This window comes from Terrapene carolina, unplaced genomic scaffold (assembly GCF_002925995.2).
Source record: "Terrapene carolina triunguis isolate 2854851 unplaced genomic scaffold, T_m_triunguis-2.0 Scaffold93, whole genome shotgun sequence".
NCBI classification, from domain to species: domain Eukaryota; kingdom Metazoa; phylum Chordata; order Testudines; family Emydidae; genus Terrapene; species Terrapene triunguis.
The window spans coordinates 22,222,762-22,246,222 of record NW_020664444.1 but is presented as its reverse complement, the minus strand read 5'-3'; the positions used below and the strand labels follow the sequence as shown (position 1 = coordinate 22,246,222).

At 41.1% G+C, this 23,461-nt stretch overlaps 1 protein-coding gene across 1 annotated transcript in view; it reads right to left on the bottom strand.

Annotated features, from left to right (window-relative positions):
• TXNDC11 (thioredoxin domain containing 11) overlaps nt 1–23,461 on the bottom strand; it is a 102,328-nt gene that overhangs the window by 53,620 nt on the left and 25,247 nt on the right. Inside the window, exon 5 of the mRNA XM_026650646.2 lies at nt 16,381–16,474. Coding sequence (XP_026506431.1) covers nt 16,381–16,474 — 94 coding nt within the window. The remainder of the gene's footprint in view (nt 1–16,380; nt 16,475–23,461) is intronic.

Sequence of the window (23,461 nt, the reverse complement as noted above, 5' to 3'; positions counted from 1 at the left end):
AACGGTCGGTTGTGGGGGTAGATTTGAATTGCAAGGCCACATGGTGGCACAGACCCCAGGCAGCACGAGGCAGAGGCAGGTGTGGGGCAGAGGGTGAGGCTAGAAGCAGGGGTATTGGTGGGGTAGGCCACTCCCTGAAATTAATTTGAAAATGTTGGTTGGTGTGACCCTGCATAAGCTATTGACAATAATATCAACTTACAATTGCCAACTGTCTACTCGCACAAAACCAAACACCCTTGCCCTGCCCCTCCTCCGAAACCCTGTCCTTGCCCCATCTCTTTCCGAGGCCCCCCTCCCCCACTCCCTCTGTCGCTCGCTCTCCCCACCGTCACTCGCTTGCTCATTTTCACTGGGCTGGCTCAGGGGTTTGGGGTGCAGGAAGGGGTGAGGGCTCTGGCTGGGTGTGCGGGCTCCAGGCTGGGGGAGCGGAGCTGAGGGGATCAGAGTATGGGAGGGGACTCTGGGCTAGGGGGTGGAGCCGAGAGGTTTGGAGTATGGGACGGGGCTCTGGGCTGGAGGTGCGAGTTCCAGGGTGGTGCCAGAAATGAGGATTTCAGGGTGCAGGAGGGAGCTCTGGGCTGGAGGTTGGGGTGTGTAGGTGTGTGAGGGCTCCAGCTAGGGGTGCAGACTCTGTAGTGGGGCTGAGGATGCGGGGCTTGGGGTGCAGGAGGGTGCTCCAGGCTGGGATTGAGGGGTCGGAAGGCGGGAGGGAGATCAGGACTGGGGCAGGGGGTTGGGGCGAGGGGTGCAGGCTCCAGGCAGCGCTTACCTCAAGCAGCTCCCGGAAGCAGTGGCATGTCCCTCCTCCGGCTCCTACGCAGAGGCACGGCCAGGCGGCTCGGCACGCTGCCCCGTCTGCAGAGCAGTTCCTGGCCAATTGGGAGCTGCGGAGCCAGCGGTTGGGGCGGGGGCAGCGTGCAGAGCTCCCTGGATGCCCCTATGTGTAGCAGCCAGAGGGGGGACATGCCGCTGCTTTCAGGACCCGTGTGGAGCCACGGCAGGCAGGAAACCTGCCTTAGCCCTCCTGCGCCGCCAACCGGACTTTTATCAGCCATGTCAGCGGTGCTGACTGGAGCCGCCAGGGTCCCTTTTCGACCGGGCGTTCCGGTCGAAAACCAGACACCTGGCAACCCTAGTAGTGCAATGTCAGAAGATATAGAATTCAGATGCAGCCATAGCTGGGTCAGAGGAAGTAAACCCATTTTACTTCTCCAAAACTTAAGTACTGCGGGTAAAGATGAACAGGTCTGAAGGATAAAAGAATGAAAAACAAACATTTCCAGTAATCATAGTTATCTAGACAGTTATTCCAGAAATCTATCATATGCACATGTGTTCTTCTGTGGTCGCCTGAACAGTCTTTGAGAAACAAAAAACAATAAACCAACCCAAATAGGTTGATCATATTATTTCATTCCTTCTCACACTCTTTCTAATTTAATTACAACAAAATATGTCATTAGTAGCAATTCAAGTGACCAGCACGTATATATATAGTAGTGCTGATATTTAACTAAAAGATCATGCAAAATTTTATTAGCACCCCTCAGGAAAGCTTAAAGCAGAGACTGAAGATATGGGTTACACTTTTGAGGAACCGAGCATTGGCCTGCTAAACCCAAGGTTGTGAGTTCGATCCTTGAGGGGGCCACTTAGGGCTCTGGGTCAAAAATCTGTCTGGGGATTGGCCTTGCTTTGAGCAGGGGGTTGGACTAGATGACCTCCTGAGGTCCCTTCCAACACTGATATTCTATGATTCTATGATTTAGCTGCACCCATGCTTCCTTTCTCTCACCCATCTCTGCCATTTATTACAGTTCATTTTTAAAAAAAATTATCATATAGTGTGCAAACTGAATAAGACGGGCTCTATTAAATGTTCAGTTTTGGCTCATCTCTTGCATTTTCACTTAAAACAGTTCTTACTGTACTCAATTTTCAATACAGTAGAATCTCAGAGTTATGAACACTACCAGAAATGTTCATAACTCTGAACAAAATATTATGTTGTTCTTTCAAAAGTTTACAACTGAACATTGACTTAATAGTTTTGAAACTTTACTATGCAGAAGAAAAAATTCTGCTTCCCCTCCCCCCCCCTTTTTTTTAATAGTTTATGTTTAACACAGTACTGTATTTTCTTTTTTTTTTTTTTGTTTCTGCTCCTGCCTGAGTGTGTACTTCCGGTTCCAAATGAGGTATGTGGTTGACTCGTCGTTTTGTAACTCTGGTGTTTGTAACTCTGAGGTTCTACTGTAGTTTCAACTATATTATGCTAGACTGAATTATAATAAAAATAAAACATGAGCCATCGGATTTAAATTACACAATTTTATATAATAAAACAGGTGACTACTATAAAGAAACTAAAAGGAACAAAAGCAAAAAAATAAATGATGGAAAGCCAAAACCAGACAAAGTATAAAGACTAACTCAATGGACAAAACATTATAGTGCATGAAAGACAAATAGTGATGGGATGATTTGAAAAAAAAATAAAAAAGTGCAAAGATTTATAAGAAGGAAAATTTGCCAGAGCACATCTAACAAAGGAATAGAGCAAACAAACATAATAGGTCTCCAGGGTCCTTTTAGTTCCCTCAGATTATAAAATCAACCTAGCAATGCCAGAGATCATACTCTCTGGCGAGAGGGATTCATATCACTCCACTCAGCTAAAAGGTCTCTCCAAAAGCGGAAGTGAGTCTTGTGTTTCTCAGGGAAAATTTTTCCTGATTAAATCTCAATTAAAAGCCACATAAATATTGTGACCTTATAAATACTCATGATAAAATTATATTCTGCTACATAGATAGCAGTTTAAATCTTTAGGAAAGTACATGATTACAGTTTAGATCAAAGGTTCCCTAATTGTGGTACACGAGCTTGATGTTCCATCCTTTCAGTTCACAATTTTTTTAAGAAAGCAGTATGTTAACCAATAAAGTTTGAGAACTACTGGTTTAGATTATTTTACTGTGGACTCAAAAAATTGTGTACACCTCTACCCCGATATAACGCTGTCCTCGGGAGCCAAAAAATCTTACCGCATTATAGATGAAACCGCGTTATATCGAACTTGCTTTGATCCACTGGAGTGCGCAGCCCCCCCCGAGCGAGCACTGCTTTACCGCATTCTATCTGAATTCGTGTTATATCGGGGTAGAGGTGTATTTATAGCACAGTGTGTAATAAAGGTGGAGTACGAATGGCATTTGAAGAAGTCTGACATTAAAAGCAGTTTTATAAACACATATTTACTACTGTTATAAGTGGGCACAATTCCACTGAGGCGTTTGCCCACTCATGAGAGTAGTGAATCTGCCCAAATATCTCACACCCAAGGAACATTTTACAGAGACTTGGAATGGGCAAATTACTCATGGAGAATAATTAACATCTTAAAGAAAATAAAAAAGGATTTTGAATTCTGTTAAAGTGAATCTGCTGTTTGCAATATTCACCCAACTCTAACAGAGACAGATGTCTTAATTTGAAGTATAAAAACTTCAGATTGTAATCTGATAAAAACAAATGATTTTTTTAAAAAGTAGCAGAAAATGGTTTAGTAAAATTTTAGTCCAGTTGAGCATATTACATCTCATATGACATCTGTATTCTATGATCCAAGATTTGGAGCAAGAATATTTCTAAATTACTATCTCAGCAGAATTTGGTGTAAATTTAAAGAGTAAAAGCAATGAGAGAGAAAACATATAATTTGATCTGTGCTATGGTAAAATATTACTAATTTTTTGCACTGTGTGCCAGTTTCAGCAGATTAAACAGTCTCAATTCACAGACAATACAAGATCATGATTTTAAGAATCTAATATAATTACTTATGATACCTAAGTGAGCTAATTTCCAAGTCAACCTTTTAAATTACACATTTTACAACAGACAAATCAGTCAAAACCTGGACCATACCAAACAAGTACTGTACACAGTTGAAAGAATGTAACAGTCTGTTTCGTAATAACATTAACATTTGCTCAGCTCCAAATGGTAATGTTTGTTTTTGCTTATCTTTCACACTACAATTTATATGAAGCAAAACAAGCTGTCTCGATCTATGAGATTACAAATATTGCTAGTACAAATGATTTCATCACGTGTATGTTTACTCAGAGGTTTGGAGCACTGATTTAGCATTACATTATTCACCTTAGTAAGACACTTATTAAACACTGTAAGAAAAAGCAGAAATTCAGCTATTAGCTTAGCTATTCTATAACTCAAATCGACAGCCGTAGAGCTACAGTCACCCTGCAAAATGCACTTCCCTGAACCAGACAGACTCTTCTGTGTTCCCAGGGAATTCACACTATGAGGCATTGCTTTGGAAGCACAGCTTTACTTTTGGCCAGGATGAAGTTCCACTAGTGGAAGCAACAAAGGCGAGGTAGTGAATCAGGTCTCTCCTTGCCAGTAGTAGCACCTTCTTTTATGAGAGTTCTAGCTGCATGTGGACTCTACCAGAAGGAAGGTCTACAGCTCTTTTCTGATACTTATTTTTTGTGATAAATTGGACAAATAAAATACATATATAACCATTCATTGTGCCATATACTTCCCCTTCAATGCTTCATTCCCATCAATGTAGTGGGAATTCTGTAAGTGTGGGTCAAGGAAACTATTCACCCACTGGATTGTACACATATCTCGTGATAAAAAACAAACAAACGGGTAGTGGAGCACAGACTTTTAGTTTGGATACAAATATGGCCAGATTAAGAACCTGACTTTAATGCAAGCAGTATTAGGGCCTATAAGTAAGGCTAAGATTTTGTCATGCATATTTTTAGTAAAAATCACAGACAGGTCATGAGCAATAAAGAAAAAATCATGGAAGCTCGTGACCTATCCATGACTTTTATTAAAAATATCCATGACAAAATGAAAAGCTGCGGGGTCCCCACACTGCCCCTGGGGGCCCAGCTGGGAGCTGTGGGGCACCCCCGCCACCTGCAGCAGCCTGGGAGCTCTGGGGCACCCCGGCCGCCTGTGGTGGCTCCAAGCTCCAGGGCACCCCGGCCGGCCGCGACAGCTCCGAGTTCCAGAGCATCCCGGAGCACCCTCACCGCCCACAGCAGCTGGAAGCTCCTGGGGCACTCCCTCCCCTGTCCGCAGCGGCTGGGATCTCGGGGTCCCACAGTTTCCAGCCACCACAGGCAATGGGAGGACCCTGCAGCTCTCAGGCGCTGCAGGCTCAAGTCACGGAGGTCTCTGGAAGTCACGGATTCTGTGATTTCCGTGACAAAATCGTAGCCCTACCTATAGGTATATACACTGAAATTACAGATCACAGAAATTTACAGTGAAAGATTAAAGAAGAGAATGCTAAATAGTTTATATAATCAATTCTGTCTGACAAATAAGATTTTACAAGTAATGTCCATGACATTTCTAGGTTTTTATTAATGTTTTGACGCAATGTTTGGAACAAGCAAAGCAGCAATGTACAGCAGAACCCCTCTGTGACTCAGTCTCTCTCTCTCTCTCTCTCTCTCTCAAAAGTACAGAGAGATTTTTTTTATCCCTCCACTAATAGCCAAAAGAACAAACTCTCACCAAACTGAATTTAAAAAGTGTTCTTTACAGAGAAAGAAACAGTCAAGAACTGCAAGCAACTCCCCAACATCAACTTCTCCTAACAAATAAAAGAGCAATACATTACAGGCATTTCAAGATAGACAAAGATCAAATTTCACACAGTTAGCTACTTACAACAACAGCAAAACACATCTAAATTCTAGCCAGAATCAAGTGGCAGAAAGACAACAGAATTGGTATGCTTTCAGGAATGTAATACTGAACAGCAAGGTCTTGGTGGAAACAAACAACGCCATTACAGATACTGCTATCTTGTTCTCATCAATTATTCTGTATCTTTCAAAAAAAATCCAATCACAGCCGTAATACATCAGTAAAGTCCAAAGTTAATCAGATAAACAACTGTATTTGTTAATCTCTCCAGCCTGCCTTTTGGGAAAAAGTGGATGTCAGATCATTTATTTCCAGAATGATTATTTGCCTGCCCACTTGTACACAAGGATTTTAAAACTACTACTGCAATGGAAAGTTGCCTCAAAATAAATGACTTTCAAGTAAAACCTACTGGGTAAGTCACTCAACCAATCTGTGCCTCAGTTTATTAATCTGTAAAATGAGTACAATGATATCTGCCTCCTCACAGGAATGTTGTTGGACTTAAATAATGTTTGTAGAGTACTTTTAGTCCTCAAATAAAATCTTAAGTACAAAGCATTGGGATTATTAATACATGCATTACATTCCTAAATAAAAGCTATTCAAAGAAACAAGCCATGAAAACTCTTATGTACATCAAAAAATAACATCGCCAAATTCAAGATTTTTTTGCACATATACAAAAATACTACCTCAAGGAAATACACCTTTTATAAGAAGGTATCTGTGTACTGAGACTGTGAAAACAAATCTCTCTTACAGTAACATATGTTGTTTATAAAAAGCATTTTACATTATAATGTAAATGCAGTGAAAAGACACGAGGATATTTCCCCAATGTTCAACATTCAGTATTTGCTCATTACAAGTGAAATATGAAAGGAATAAAATAAAGCAATAGAGCAAACCTCAGTAGGCAGAATGTAACTAGAATAACCAACACAAATCTTAATTTATCAACCTTACAAGCATTGCATATTTAATCATCAGAACAGCCTTTTGCATTTTGGATTCTTAATGCAAAACAACAAGAAATAAAAATTGCTTATCAAGTTATTTTATATTAGCATTATTGTGCCATTCAGGAAGGTATTTAAGCATGCGAATTAAACTTTAGACCCTCCTGTGCTGCTGGCATATTGGCCAATCCAGTTCCTGCATTGATTATGTGCACTCGCTAATCGTGGTACGTCTTTCCAGATAATGCCAGCGCATTCAATATCTTTTTGTCACTGTACCTCTGCTTGAATTCTGTCAACTTCAAAAGTTTTCCCCTGTTTGAGGCCTTTGATGGCTGCTTTAATTTCACTGGGTGTTATTTATTGGTCCTTCTTCTATTTCTAACATAACATAGGCATTCCTCTGGAACCTGTGCATGACTGCGGCTCTAGACAGTTTAATATGGAATGGAAATGTTTTTTCCTTCATCTGGCTTGTTCTTCATGTGTTTTCAACATCTGTCCATAAAAGTCCCTGATGGGCAGTACCCGTGATGGTCTGGTTCTTCCTGAGAGGTCCTTCACTATTCTGTAGAGCTGTTTGAACTCTCTCTCAGTGGTACATCTTGTGCCTCTGCAGACTTCTCCTGAACCCAGGCATTTCTATCTTGTCTGCTTCTCTTCTTTATTTTTGCGTCTTTTTCTCTACATCTTGCATCTGCCTGTAAAAGCGCTGCCTGTGTCTTGCTCTGTCCTTTTTTGCCTTCAGAACTTTCTGCTTGTTAATTGCTGCCCGTGTTCCAGATGTAATCCATGCATCTTTCTTTTACCCCTTTTGGAGGCCCAGCTGTCTCGATTACTGTCTTCAAGTTTGACCTTTTGTCTTCCAGACTTTCCTGAGCCTGTAAAATAGTGTAACTGTTGCTAAAAGCAATCTGATCTGTATTTCTTTGTCCTTGAACTTTGCTTTTGCTGTAACACTCCTTTTGTCTGCCTTTATGATCTTTTTAAGTTTACACTGTAACGTGGCCACTAAAAGAGAACGATCCAAGCCAACATCTGGGTAGGAACATTCCTCAAAGATGATGCTCACCCCTGAGATACACACATGGTCTATCTGGCTGACAGTTGCATTCTTTGGTGATCTCCATGTGAGCTTGTGAATCCTCTTATGCTGGAAGAGACTGTCTCCTATCTTTAGATGGTTTGTGCCACAGAGAATCAAAAGCTGTTTGCTATTATTAGCATGGATGCCTTCCACTGCTGTGCCTATGATGTCATGCTTAGGCACATCATCCAAAATTTGCTGTACGTGCTCAAAGAACACATCAATTTCAGGGTCGCCTGCTGAATTTGTTGGTGCATACACTTGGATTATTGTACACTTGATGTGTCTTGTTTGCAGACGGGCTGTTATTCTGCCATTCACCGGTTCTCAAGACAGCAGGGTCTTCGCTGGAATGTTATCCTGCATAATTCCTACAGTTTTTTTGTGCATTCCTTCTCCCGAGTATAAAGTTGTAGCACCACCAGACAACATCTTGTCACTCCCTGCCCTTCTCATTGCACTGACACCAAGTATGTTCAGATGTGGGTTTTTTCATATTTTGTGTAACTTGTGCCAGCTTTCCCATACTACACAAAGTTCATACATTCCATGTGCCTACTCTTGTTACAAATACTCGTCAGCATTTGATGTCTCAAGATCTCTGCTTCCTTTCAGTTTTCACTGAGATCTTCGGTTTTGAGCTCCATCTGTACTTACCAACCTGAAGTTTTGGTTTAACTGAACTAGGGTTACCATACATCCGGATTTTTCCGGACATGTCCGGCATTTTGGGCCTCAAATCCCCGTCCAGGAGGAAATCCCAAAAAGCCGGACATGTCCGGGAAAATAGGGAGGGAGGGGCCAGCGGTGCTCGGCCGGAGGCCGGGGATGCGGGGCCGGGGGCAGGCGGTGCGGGGCCGGGGGCTGGGGCCGGCGTAGCGCGGCTGGCGTTGCTCGGCCGGGGGTGCTCAGCCGGAACCAGGGCTGGCGCCCCAGGGCCCGAGCCCAGCGGGAGATGCCGGGGCCAGAGCTTATTGACCTGGGCCGGCCGGCCGCCAGAGGGAGCCGCTCGGCCGGGGGGGCCAGACTGGGCCACGCCGCGCCGCGCCCCGCCCCAGCCCCAGCTTACCTGCTGCCTCCCTGTTTCAAGCTTCCCGCGAAATTTGATTCGCGGGAAGCAGGGGAGGGGGGAGCAGGGGGCGGAGCATTCAGGGGAGGGGGCAGAGTTGGGGCGGGAACTTTGGGGAAGGGGCGGGGCTGGGGGCGGGGCTGGGGCGGGGAAGGGGCAGAGTTGGGGCGGGGCCGTGGCCCCGTGGAGTGTCCTCCTTTTTTTAAATTAAAATATGGTAACCCTAACTGAACTGTTTCTGCTGCAGTAAGGTTTTACCTGCATGGGTCACAAATCCAGCTGCAGAATCCTCCTCTTTTATCCAGTGGGACCAGCAGTGTTGCTAACAGTGCAGAGCATTTGACTAGAGGTGTTGAAATGAATGGTTAAAGTTCAAATTAAGCATGTATTTAAATGTCTTGCTGAATCAAGAGTCTATATGATCATCCTAAATGTTGGATTGATGGGTGAAGGGTAGGGAACCTAAATTATGGTTCCTAATATCATTATCTGAGGGTTTTATTTTGAGTGAGCAGATATGAGCAAGTTCTGTTTGTTTTTTTAAAGACAAAACTTCAAAATCACATTTCTGTCTGAAAACTTTGTGCATACTATAGCTAAAGGTAACAGCTAAGAGTACGATAACTAACAGAAGTGGGAAAAATATTTCTCTATTTTTCCAGTTTGTTTACTCCGTCCATCTGATAGTACTTTGTTTACAATTAGCATCATCCTTTGCCCTGATAAGTCAGTTTCTCCCTTATTGAAAATACTCAAGCATCCACAGGAGAGAAGAAAAATATTTATTAAAAACACGAAAGAATTTAAAAAAATCAGGATGTATTATTTAAAGGGTGTTCTATCAGAAAATGATGTTTTTGTCATTTAAAAAAAAATCAAGTTGACAGTGTCTTTAACCTTTGCATTAATATACAGTATATGCATACACACACACTTATATTTCTATATTTGCTGATTTATAGCACCTAGAGTATTAAATAGATGCCATATAAACCGAAAAACACATATAGAAAGCTGCACATTATCACCATGTATGTTTTCTAACCTGTTTCTACAGAATTCTATCCCTTTTCTCACCAGTACGTGAGGTGGCTGCTTTTGTTGTCATGGAGACAGAGAGATGTCTGCCTTTATTTATTTATAAATAGGAAACATATATAGCAGTTCAGTCATTATTCAACAAAATCCCACTCAGACTCTCTCACTTTTATCATCGTTTTTAAAGAAGCCTGAATCTTTTCATATCAAAAAGATGCAGATTTAAGTACCTTCTACAGAACCGCATCCCAGTGCACTAGAAACTACTGGAGGGCTTAGCAGAACACTTTAAGGATGAAAGGATGCTCATGTCTTTGGGGAGATAAACAAGTAAATATTTAATTATAAGAATGAAAATAATATATTATTGCTTAACTATATATTTTGTCTGCCTTGTCTTTTAAATTGTAAGCTCTTCAGGCAAGGACTCTTTGTATTCTGCTTGTACAGTGCTTAGCACAATGGGCCCCCAACCTTTACACACTACAATAACACAAATAGTAAGTAATAAAGAAATGGGTAATAAATAATAATGGTTTTAAACTTCTAAAAGTGTGTTCCATGGAAGATGTGAAAACACAAGTATTACTGATTTAACCCTTCTGAGGCCTGTAAATACTATGCCCAAGGTCAGTGACTTAGTTGTTGGTATTTTGTACTCTGCAAGTATTGGTTTGGCACTAACCATGGTCCTGCAGGGAGCTGTCTAATGCACATTTCCAACAAGAAAAAAGTCCTTGGATGAGAACTGTATACTAGTGGGAAGCCATAGAAACACAGGGGTAAATTATCAGATCCGGAGTAAATAAGCAGGGCTTAGAAATAGGCTCATGATGGCAGGCATTCTGCATTTTCTGCTCTTTTTCTTCTTAGAGCCAGGGGAAAGAATATCACACAATTTACAAGTAAGCTGCAAGATCACTGTTCATCTTCACCTGCTCTTGAATGCTTCCTGAAGGGACAAAAGGCAGGGCCGGCACTTCCATTTAGGCAACCTAGACGGTAGCCTAGGGCACCAGGATTTGGGGGGCGGCATTTTGCCGCCCTTGACAGCAATTCGGTGGCGGGGGGCCCTTCCGCCACAGAATAGCCGCCGACAACCGGGAGCGCGGAAGGACCCCCGCCTAGGGTGCCAAAAACCCTGGCGCTGCTCCTGACAATAGGAACAAGGGAAAAGGGGGCTGGGGGAAAAAAAAAGAGATGAGATACACATATGCAGCACAGAAGAGAAAAAAAGAAGGGCACAAACTAAACAGAGAACAAAAGTTTAAGAAACTGACAGATCTTGAAATCAAAATAGCGGGTACTAGCACAAGAACGTAGCAACTGCACCTTGGCACAGCAGTTGCTAGAAACAACGGATTGCAGAAGGATACAGTGGAATTCACTGTCACTCAGGAATTGAAGAACCATGAGGATAACAAAAATACCAACAGATACCCACAGTGTTGTTGACAAAGCCAGTCAGTGTCACAGCACTAGTCAAATACAGGCAGACAGAATAACACTTTTTTTTAAAAATGAAAACAATAAAAATCTACTGAAAAATCTAAGAAATTCAGCACAAGTTCAAAAAAATAGCCATCCTACAACTTTTGTACAAAGATAATTCTTCTCCTGTGGCACAAATGCAAAAATATTTTCTAACTAAAAAGGCAGATGAATTTCAATACACAAGTTCTCCAACAAGAATTCCCTACTCCACTCAGTATGGCTGACTGGATGAACAAGGACCTTCTGCAAGTTGGCCAAGATTTGCACTGCTTAAATTACATGAAATGTAACTTTTCATCCATATGCAAGCTTCTGATGGATTATTTCTCTGCAAATACAGCTGCCTCTGACATCTCTGGTTTCTGTTCATTGCCATAATATCACATGACAAGTAGTAACAATTCAAAATTCTTAACCATTTAAAATGTTTTGCAAACACTGACTGGCAAGGTTTCTCAAGCACTCATCTTTCCATCAGCATAACTTTTAACAACTTTTAAAAAAATTAATACTTGCCATTTTTGGCAAATATGCTGTTTTTTTACTAAAGATCTATTTAATAAAATTAATTAACAAAAAATATTTATGAAATAGGTGAACAACTCTGCCTGCCAGGGATGCACCATTACTGGAGTCTTTTTTCCTGATAGTCACAGGACACGTAGTGCTAACATGTAGTGTCACAGAGTAATGTCACACAGTGAAATGCTGTATAATACAGAATAGAGTAGGAATTCATGATAGTAGATAGTTTCATTCAGCAGTAGACAATATGGGTAAAATGTTTTGTGATGCTTCTTTTGAAGCTGACAGCCTGAGGAGGCTATATTATATACCAGTTATCCTTTTTACAGCATTGCTGGCTTTTTGTTACTGGTTACTTAGCTTACAGTAACTTTTGTTCCTCAAGATGTGTTGTCCACACAATTCCACTCTTGGTGCATATGTGCCCCATGTGCATGAGATCAGATTCTTTTGGCCAGCAGAATCTGCTGGGGCCATGCCTGCATCTTAGGCATCATAGAGTTTAAGGCCAGAAGTGACCACCAGATCATCTAGTCTGACCTCTTGTCCTCGCCCACCCACTACCTGAAAGCATAAAGGGTGGAGTGAATCCAAACATCCCTCAGTTCCTTTACCAACAAAGAATCCTGGAGGAGTAGAATGCCAAAGGAGCAAGGAAGGAGGGCAGGTTGTGCAATCCATGTGGGCAACACATCTCAAAAAACCACAATTACTTCAGGGTATGCAACCGTTCTTTCTTCTTCAAGTGAGCGTCTAGCAATGTTGGTGACTAACAAGCAGTTGTCTGTTTGCTTGAAGATGGGTTGTAGGTGTCCTCCTCAAACAATGACAGCAGGACAGCCCTACCGAAACAGGGATCTGAACTGGAAGACTCTACCAAAGAATAGTGTCTTGTAAAGGTGTGGACTGAGCTCCACATATCTGGTCTGTTTGCTACTCAAAGGTTGGACTATACAGCCACAAGAACACATGTGATGCTGTGATATCATCATCACATACAATGGACAATCTGTAGTTGGTAGGAATATGAGTACTGAGGGGGGTATCAGGAGGGATGTTCCCAATGAGTCCTAGATCTTTTCCTGATACCTCTTATGGAATTTCCCCTTCAGTCTCTTCCTGATTCTATTGTGCCACCCAAGGAGGGGGAGGTGAATGGAAGATGACTCCCTGATGTTTCTAGATGGGGATGAGGAGCAGTAAATGTCATCTAAGGGATGGGCCATTCTATCTGTCTTGTCTCTGGGGGAGGGAGAGGTTGGTGTGATGAACTGATATACGTTTGTACATGTCTGTATCAAACTGTGACTTTCCTTGACACCACCATTTTGAAGAACTTGCATTTGACTTGCATTTTGAGTGTGTAGCTGTGATTGCCTAGAGATTGCAAGGATAGACCAAGGCAACTTATTTTAATGCCAGTCACCTCCATGAAGTGACTAACACAAGAGGGGGTCACAATACTGGTTTAAGGGTCTAGGGCAGCTGGATTGCAGAGTCCTACATCCCAAGGGGCCACACAGGAGGTCTGCACCTGGAAGTGTGACTGGATACTGCCCAGATCCAACTGGCTTGGAGGCATGTGGTCCAAAGGTCAGGTCCAATTAAAACAGACTGATGACTGTCCACTAGGGGTACAGAGGTGGTAGGTACCAAGGCACTTTGTACCAAAGCTGAAACCTATTGAAGAAAAGATTAGATTTTTCCCCCAATGGGCAACATCTAACTATAACAATAAATTAACTAACAATCACATAAAGAGTAAGATTACTAACTAATGTCAGTAGCACAGTGCACATAGAAAAAGGGGAACTCTTCAGGAGTTCAGTCTCACTGGCATGATCAATAAGAGAAACTGAGGGTCAGTAGGGCCCATTCCACCCTTATTGCCCTTGGGTGGGGATGCACAAGGACAGCTAGGGTACAGGCACAGCCTGAACAGACACTACTGGCCAAAAGAATCAGGATGCATGACACAAAATATCAAAGAGTTGAATCCATGTGGACAATTACATGAAGAAGAACTAAAAATTAGGAACGCTACAATTACACATTCAGAGAATGAAAAATATTCACAAAGTTCATTTTTCAGTTGAACAAAAATGTGATGTCACAACAAAGCAATTGTTCATAATTTACCTCATTAATGATCTGATCCTACAAGGTGCTAAGTACCCATATCCACTGACATCAATGCTTTGTATTTTCTAGAATCAGCTCCTTGAGTAGGATTTCATGCCATAGAGCAACACTCAGCTTTTTCCTCCTACATTGCTTTCCCATCATAATAAATACCTTATAGATTAAATCTTACTGTGATAGTATGTGTTAAAGATGGCAGCGTAAGTCTTCTGAACAATCTGAGAGTATAAGCACTTGTCTACATGTCACAGCAAAGCGCATTCGAGGAGTAATTTGTAAGGTGCTCTAATGTGCTGTGCTGTAGCAGCCCTTTATAGACCCAGCTAGTGCAAACTATAAGGTATCTAGTTTGCCTTAATGTATATGACAAAACACATAAGAGAGAGTTAACAAAAGAATTACTCAACCAGCAAAAATAAGACAACCTGTCTTCCTCAGCATTTTAAAACACAAATTATCAATCTGCATAATTAAGGAAAATTAAAAACATAAAATAAGGATTGGGTCTCAAAGGACGACTAATTAATAATATATCAAACTCAAAGCTACTCTGTTCTGCCAAGTTTTGCCACTGACTCACTTATCTTGGGCAAGCTACTCCATCTCTTTATGCTGCAGGTCCCCAACCTATGAAGTGGGGTCAATAATAATTACTAGTGTTGTGAGAATTAATATAATGTATGCAACAAACTGGACAAAAGAGGCTATAAAAGTTGTATTATTTAGTGTTTCCGCAACATTTGGCATGAAATTATCTAGATACCATGTTCATTACACCTAAAAAAATTATGACATTTACAGCTGCAAACATCAAAATAAATAATGTTATTTAAGATATTTTTGTAATTATATTTTACACTGTATTTATTCTTGGCATACAAGCTCTTGTTTCAGAGATGAAGCATTTTAAATGCAGGAATGTTTTGTGCCCTTTTCTCTGCAATGTACTCAGAATTAAGAAACTGATGGTTTAACTGGGGAGGCCAGGTCAGTGGTGTGTAAACCACTTTAGTTATGACATCATTGCTTCTGCTCCTAGGAAATGTGGCAAAAATGCTCAGCACTTAAAAAGCTACAACAGGAACACAATTACATTATAAAATAACCTTTCAAAATACATATAAATACGTTATGCTTTATGTTTATGCACTGAAACATGAAACATTTTGGGGTTTAGTTCTCCTTTAATTTGGAAACTAGAATAAAACTCTCCAAAATACAGATATGTCCTTTGCTTAGATAGATATTCATGCTGATGGGGGTAGGTTGGCTATCTACTAGCCACTAAAACAGACATAAACCAAACCAATGAGCATCAGTCAGCAACAGAGCCCACTCTCAGAGTTTTACTTTTCCCCCTTAAAAAAGAAAAGAAGAAAGATTTAGTTCTTCTTTATACATAACCTTTTTTGGGGGGGAGGGTCAAATTTCTTGATTTTAAGTGACCACTGTGGGAGGCGCATCTCCTTTTGTTAGCAGTTGTCTAACCTAAGCTCCATGTAAGAAGAATCTATCTTGGTTTTACCCCCAAGGAAGTAAATATTTCTTTGTTTAGCATCTTTCAGTGGAAAGGGTAACTTGAAGAGATTTACAAGATGTTTCCGAGACATTAAGTAATGTCAAATGAGGAAAAGTGAAAAAGCCAGAAGCTAAATTAAGCAAAGTGACAGGAAAGAGCTGAGGATGAGCCCCAGTGTCATGTCTTGCATTAGCAGACTTCTGACTCCAGTGTAAAACAAAACACATCTGAAAAATAGACTAACATACCATGGACTCCGGAAATCAGCAGTCTCAAATCTATGTTTTTGAAGAGACTGCTCATGTGAGTAAAGCCACTCAAGCATAATTGTTTGCAGGATCAGATCCTAAAAAATGGAATGCACTCAATAATTTTACTGCTTAGACTTGTGATTTTGCTTCATTTTCATTTGGCTACAAAGATTATATTTACTTTTGAGTACTTCTGTACCCAAATAGTAGACAATGAAACGTGACATGAAACATGAACTGCAGTTCCTTCAATAAAGTGGAGAGACTTGGCAAATAAGACTTGTATACAAAATGAAGATCACATTTATTATGCTATGAAAATGTGACGAAGGATAAACACACTATGTATTTTATTTCACTCTGCCTGTCCACAAGATATATAAGATAAGAATTAATTAAATAAAAGGTGTTTTACTCCTTAATCCATTCATTGTCTATTAACAAAAGGAATACGACTTAGTCGTCAGACCAATACTAAGAGCTGTAATTCTCAAATTACAAAATATTTCAGATGAGAACTGAAGTTCACATATGTAAACTATTTGCAAAGGTGCCTTAAATTCTTAAGATTAAGCTTTTACCTTTCTTTAATGAATGTAATGCTGATGTGAAGAATGTCAAATAACCAGGAGGCTGAGGTGAAGCATTGAACTCAAAATATCCTAGAACTCCAGGCTGCAAGAATAAGAATTAGAGTTAGCTAAGCTATTACAAAAGTACACATTTATGGGACACTTTAACTATAGTAAAAAACATAACAGATTAAACATTGATGGGTTGTTTTGGTTTTGTTGTTTTTTTTTAGAAAAAACAAACTAGCCATTTTACTCTGCAGGAAAAGTGGATCTTAAAAGGAGGGGAAAAAATCAGCCAATACTATAATTTGGAAAATGTGCACAAGACCAAATCTGTATATATGTAGATACATTATAATTTCACAGTTACATATTTCCCGTGTTAGTTGTTACATTATTCTCTAAGCAAATGGTAATAATTTAAAATAATTGCAGGAGTCAAGCTTCAGCACCACCATGTTGATGGAATACTTGATTTTCTACATAGCACCATACTGGGTTCTTTTGAAATTGAGATTTGGGATTTAATGTGTCATTGTACAATGAAGTCAACTGTAACCCTTTTTCAACGTAAAATACTTGGCTTTCTTTAAGTTTTTATTATACTGTGCATGATTCACATCTATATATGAAGCCTCTGCATGACTGCCAGTCTACATCACACTGGGAAGCTATCAGTCATATGAGATTCTTGCAAGAGAAATCACTGAGAGACTGATTTCACAAAAACAAAGGGGAGAAACCCAGATCCTATTTGCATTTCCACAAAAAGAAAATATATTATCTTGTTGGCTTGGGCAACCAGGTAATTTGAGATTTAAAGGATCTGTGATCTCTAGGAAGAGATACAAAATTTTTGTCCATCGAGACTGGGTTGAGGGTGGGGAGAATACTGGTCAAAATAGACAGAAACTACAGATCCCATTCCCTTTGCTGGAGATATGAAGCTTAAATGATAGCTTAATAAAAATAGATTAAGAACAGGTGTGCAAGAAGTAAGCTCAGATTTCTCTGGTTTCTGCCATCCAAAATTAAAGATAAACCCTGAATTTTACTGAGATGGATATACAATTATTTTAAAAAATTACTTAGGGATATTTTACATTAATGAGACTTGAACTGGTTTGTAGACTTTCAAGATGTGATAATACTGTAGGAGTACAACAGTGATTCTTAGAACTTAGATACTTGAGTAGACAGATCAGAATGTAAGACAGCCTTCCTTGAACCATTTATATTTGCATTTGCAGATAAAACAAGTAATTCATCACACACTCAACTTGCACTGATCAGGAGGCATTTTCCTAGAGCTGGAGCTCAGGTGTCGGACTCTTATTCACACTTCATTTTCTTGATAACTGCACTGCTATCTGGACAAAGAGCTAAAAAAGGGGCTTAAAAGCTACCTTTTAAAAATGAACACTAAATGCAACTTGTTAACATTAACGTGAAATACTGAATTTTATTTGTGGTAAGTGTGGATGGTTATCCTTCCACTGTTCCTTTCACTGTCCTATGATGAAAGACGATTTCTCTGGATTCACTTTTCCTAGTGAAATAAATTTTAAGTGAAAAAGATCAGGTGTCACATTTCAAATTCTGCCTTAAAGTACAGCTGAAAATGAGTTCAGTAATCTTGTCCAAGTCCCAAATACACAGACGTTTGTCCAAATCACACATTCTCTCTCTCTCTCACACGCATACAACTCCACACTCGACAACCTGGCATGCCTGACAGTCTCTACTCAAATAAGGCCCATGACTGGAAAAGCAAACTGTGAAGAATTACAAAGGGGTCTCACAAAACTGGGTGACTGGGTAAGAAAATGGCAGATGAAATTCAATGTTGATAAATGCAAAGTAATGTACATTGGAAAACACAATCCCAATGACACATACAAAATGATGGGGTCTAAATTAGCTGTTACCACTCAACAAAGATCTTGGAGTCATTGTGGATAGTTTTCTGAAAACACCTGCTCAATGTGCAGCAGCATCCAAAAAGCTAACAATGTTAGGAACCATCAGGAAAGAGATAGATAATAAGACAGAAAATATCATAATGCCACTACATAAAATCATGGTACATGCACACCTTGAATACTGCTTGCAGTTCTGGTTGCCCCATCTCAAAAAAGATACATTTTAAGAGCCCAGCCACATATTTCAACTTACTACAATATTGCCCACCATTGCTGGAACTATGAAATGTAAGCAGTTGAGAGAAGCATCCACTGCAAGAGAAGCAACCAGTGAGATACTTCGTAAGGTGGCTTTGATTTTCTTGTTTTTGCATGATAAATATGGATTATAAAATATAATCACAGTTTTACTAAAATATATTCTACCTTTATTTTCTACATGAAGTTTGCGATCCTCCATAGCAACTGATTGTGAGATATTACCAACCAACTACATCCTCCATCAAGAGAAGAATGGTTCTGGAAAAGTACCCAGAAGCTACAGATATTCAAAGGGGCACAAAGGAGGCTTCAAAACAAAATCTTAAACTAGCTTCCAGCCTTTTTCCAGTAGTTTGAGAAAGGAAGTTACCTAGAGATATAGCTGTATCTTTAAACAAAAGAAGTCACACTGCTCCCACTTTGGGAAGAAAGATGAAGTCTGACATTCTTCTGAAGTGTGTAAAAGTTCTGGATCGCTGTCACTTCTGGGATTCAAGGACTACACACTCACTGATTCTGGGGAGGGTCAAATGAAGGGGGATACACAGCTCCTACTTAGAAGATACTGGGAAATGTTTTCTCTTAATTTTGCCTTATTTGTCTAGATTTGTTCTTCTGGTTTTTTTTGAGAGGTTGAATTACCCTGTGCTCTCAGTTCTCTTTTAGTGTGATGTAAAATGGACACTTTTCTTTGGAACTCTCTTGATTTCTCTCTCTTCTGAAACTGGCTGGTTCTGAAAGTTCCCCCACTTCTGTGAATGAGGAAGAACTGGGGGATGAGGACTGTTTCAGGGCTTCTGGATTTTTTCCAATCTGGTTTTGTCCTGCTGCTTGGACTATTTTACATCCATCTGCCCCCAGTCTCATTGGGAGAAAGAAGCGTGTCTCCATGGTCTTAGTCTTTTCTCTTCAGCACTAGAGCAGTGACAGGATCTATACCTCTGTCTGCTGAAGGATGCTTTCTTTCTCCCTTCTTGAGAAAGGGAGACAGAGTCATCAGGGATTACCTCACTTTTTCTGGCACAAGTAGAATCAAAAGATGTGTGTACACTTCGAGCTCCAGGGTCAGATTCCCATCTTGAGCAGACATACCCACACTAGCTCTGATCGAGCTAGCATGCTAAAAATAGAAGATAGCCACAGTGGTGCAAGGGGCTAGCCACCCCGAGTACTTACCATCCAAGATGCTAGGCAGGTACTCAGGGCTGCTAACCCCTCATACTGCCATAGCTACACTCTATTTTTAGCACACTGGCATGATCAGAGCTAGTGTGGATATGTCCCTTGAGCTGTCCCAGGTCCAAGTGTAGACATATGCAAAGTCACTTAGCACCACTCTGGCTGAATTTATCCTTGTTCTTAAGGCCTGAAGTAAGAACCAGGGATAGGTGGCAGTATTAGGGGGATGGAAAGAGAGAGAGCAAGCACTGTTTTGTCCATTCAGATGGAAGCTCTTAAGCACCGTCTGGGAGCACCCTCAGGAGAAGAGTGGTGCACCTTAAGGAGAGGAGTATCAGGGCTAGCCGTGTCAGTCTGTATCCGCAAAAACAACGAGGAGTCCGGTAGCACCTTAAAGACTAAGATTTATTTGGGCATACGCTTTCGTGGGTAAAAAAATCCACTTCTTCAGATGCATTGAGTGAAAATTACAGATGCAGGCATTATTATACTGACACATGAAGAAAAGGGAGTTACCTTACAAGTGGAGAACCACTTGGAGAACCAGTCATGTGTCAGTGGGTTTTTTTACCTACGAAAGCTTATGCCCAAATAAATCTGTTAGTCTTTAAGGTGCCAGCGGACTCCTCGTTGTTCTTAAGGAGAGGAACACTTTAAAGGGGAAACTTATCTTTTGGGCCCAGAATCACCAATGATAAACACTGTATGTCCTATATCAGCTAAGGCTCTTAAAAGTTAAGGAAGGAACTGTAGACTGGGGTGGGGTAGCTCCACAGAGATGAAGGCTGTCTACTTTCCTATGTGTACAGCCAGCTGAGTACTCCAGTGGGAACATCTCCCTGCTACTGACCTAGCCTGGCAGAAAGGAAAAGGAGGCAGAGTTCTGACTAATTCCTGAGGTGGATAGCTCAATTTTCCCTAGACAGACACAGGCTACGATGGAAACTGTTCCCTTACCACTGCTCTCAAGCTGGGCACTGCTGTAGCAGAGATGGGAGCCAGCTTCCTAAGCAGCTGGTGAAAAAATGACCCACTCAACTTGCACTGATCAGGAGGCATTTTCCAAGAGCTGGAGCAAAACGGGGAGCTCCTTACAGCTAGGTCTCCCTTAGATGTGGAGAGGGCAAGCGTGCTGTGCACCTTTGGGTATGTCTACACTACGGGATTAATCCGAATTTAGATAATTCGAATTTGGGAAACAGGTTGTATAAATTCGATTGTGCGCGGCCACACTAAGCACATTAATTCGGTTTTTAACCACATTAATTCGGTGGTGTGCGGCCACACTACCCCATTAATTTAAACACAGTAATTCGGTGGTGTGCGGCCACACTAACCCTAATTCGAATTAACAAAATCGATTTAGGCGCTACTCCGCTCGTCGAGGTGGAGTACAGAAATCGATTTTAAGTGCCCTTTAATTCGAATTAACTGGCTCTGTAGTGTGGACGGGTGAAGGGTTAATTCGGATTAACGCAGCTAAATCCGAATTAAAGTCGTAGTGTAGACCAGGCCTTTGTGTCTTTTGTTTACTCTTCTTAGGCCAGTTAGGCCTCTCACCTGACACTACTGAAGGGAAAAGTCTGCTGCTTAAGCACCTCAGATGGAGGACGCTGCTCCTGAATAATCTGGTTAAACAGATGAAGAACTGAGTCAGAGATTAACATTTTGTTAAACTAACTGTTAGATGCCTCTAACTCAAAAAACTCAGACAGTCTGGACCTAGAGCTTTCTTAGAAGCAGTAAATCTTACTCCTGAAGTAGTTTAAATCTTTTTTGGAAGGGGAGGGGGGTTGTCTAAGACCCCAAATACTATTCTGTGATTTTTCCTGCATCTCTCAAACAATTCCAATTCTGATCTCATACCATTTTTACAATGGTGTAAGTCCACTGCTGCCTTCAATAGAGTTCTATATTACTGTTAGGGAGAGAAGAATCAGCACTTTTAAATCTAGAAAATAATACATTTTTCAACCAGGTATTTTATCACAGGGTTTGTGGCCCTCTTGTGGCATTAAGTATAGCTTTTCAGTCTATTAATATCTTTACTAATCTATTTTTGTTATACAGTACTGTGTCACTTTCCCATCGACTTGCTATTTTCATGTTAAATTTCATATAGGTCACAGGATTTGAAACGTTCTACTCATCAATAATTCTAAGAAATAGAAACAGATAAATAAGATGTCAAAACGAAGTCAAATGTTGATCAAAATTCTCTACATCCTTTCCGAAATGTTCAATCAAAAATGTTTTGTACATTTAATTTTGAAGAATATCACTTCTGATGTACTTTTTATCTGTGTAAATGAAGAGGAAGAAAAGGGACACTTGTAAATATGAATTGCTAATTCCCCCAAATATATCACTTCAGTCCTTTACAAAATGTGTCCCCTGGCACAATAAGAAAAAATAAAAAGTAGTCTGCTCAGAAATAGTTTAAATCTTTTTTTGGTCATCTAAGAAACCAAATAGTATTCTGAGATTTTCCTATGTCTCTCATAAACAAAGAATCCCAAAAATAAGATCAGTGAAATGACTAAAAGAATAATTCACAGCAAACTGTCTTTTCACAGACTTCTCCTCTGGTCCAAACACAGGAAATCACAATGTACACACAGTAGGGTTTTGTTCTATCTATAAAAAGCTGGAAATGAAAATGACTGCTGATCAGTCATGGTAAATATTTGGTTTCTTATTATTATAAGAAATTAACATTTTAGCATGTAAAAGATGAGGCTCAACATCAGAGGCTAGCCAAAAAAATAGTGCACTGTTGGAGAGGAAGTCCATAGAAATCTGCTCATGTTTCCTGTTCTCCAATCCAAAACACCTATGCCTCAGGACAGAGATTCTCCAACTTTTTCACAGAATGATCATCATCATAATTCAGAAATTATTTCAGGGACCACATCCTCTCCCATTCACAGCTGCACATTGTCCCTGGGCTTACACGGAAAAGCAATTTTAGAAAAATAATTATATATATTTTACTGCTTTTTAATGTGGCAAAATTTGAATCACACTGTCTGCTTTTGCTTTTAAACCCATCTTCCCCTCCTAACTGATCTGTTCCTCTCTCACCCTCTGCTTTTCTGAACATTTCCGTATGTTCTGGGTTTCCTCTCCACTGCAAATGCTGTCCAACCATCGGGTCCTTTTCTCTCCCCACTATCTAAACTTATGGCACAGCTGCCCAATTCTCTTCTTCTCTACTCTTGCCGCTCCCTGGCAGCTTCAATCTCACTGGTGCTCTGATTGCTGGAGTTGGCTGATATTTCTCCCTCTTCTTCTTCTTTACCATAACACAGAGGTTGGCAACCTACGGCACGCGTGCCAAAGTTGGCACGCGAGCCGATTTTTCCTGGCACGCAGCGTGAGCTGAGCCGCTCAGCCCCGCCGCCACTCTGGAGTTCCCGCTGCCAGCTGCCGGCTCCTGCGGGACCCGCTGCGGGTCCAACTCAGCACCTGCTGCTGGCCTGGGGGGAAGGAACCCCAGGCTGGCAGCGGGCTGAGACCCCGGCTGGCAGGAGCCACCGGTGAAAACCCCAGAGCTGCAGCGGGCTGAGCTGCTCAGCCCGCCCCGCTCTGGAGTTCCCGCTGCCGGCTCCTGCCAGCTGGGGTCGAGCCGCGGGTCCAACTCAGCACCGGCTGCTGGCCTGGGGTTCCTTCCCCCAGGCTAGCAGCGGGCTGAGATCCCAGCTGGCAGGAGCCTGCAGCCGAAA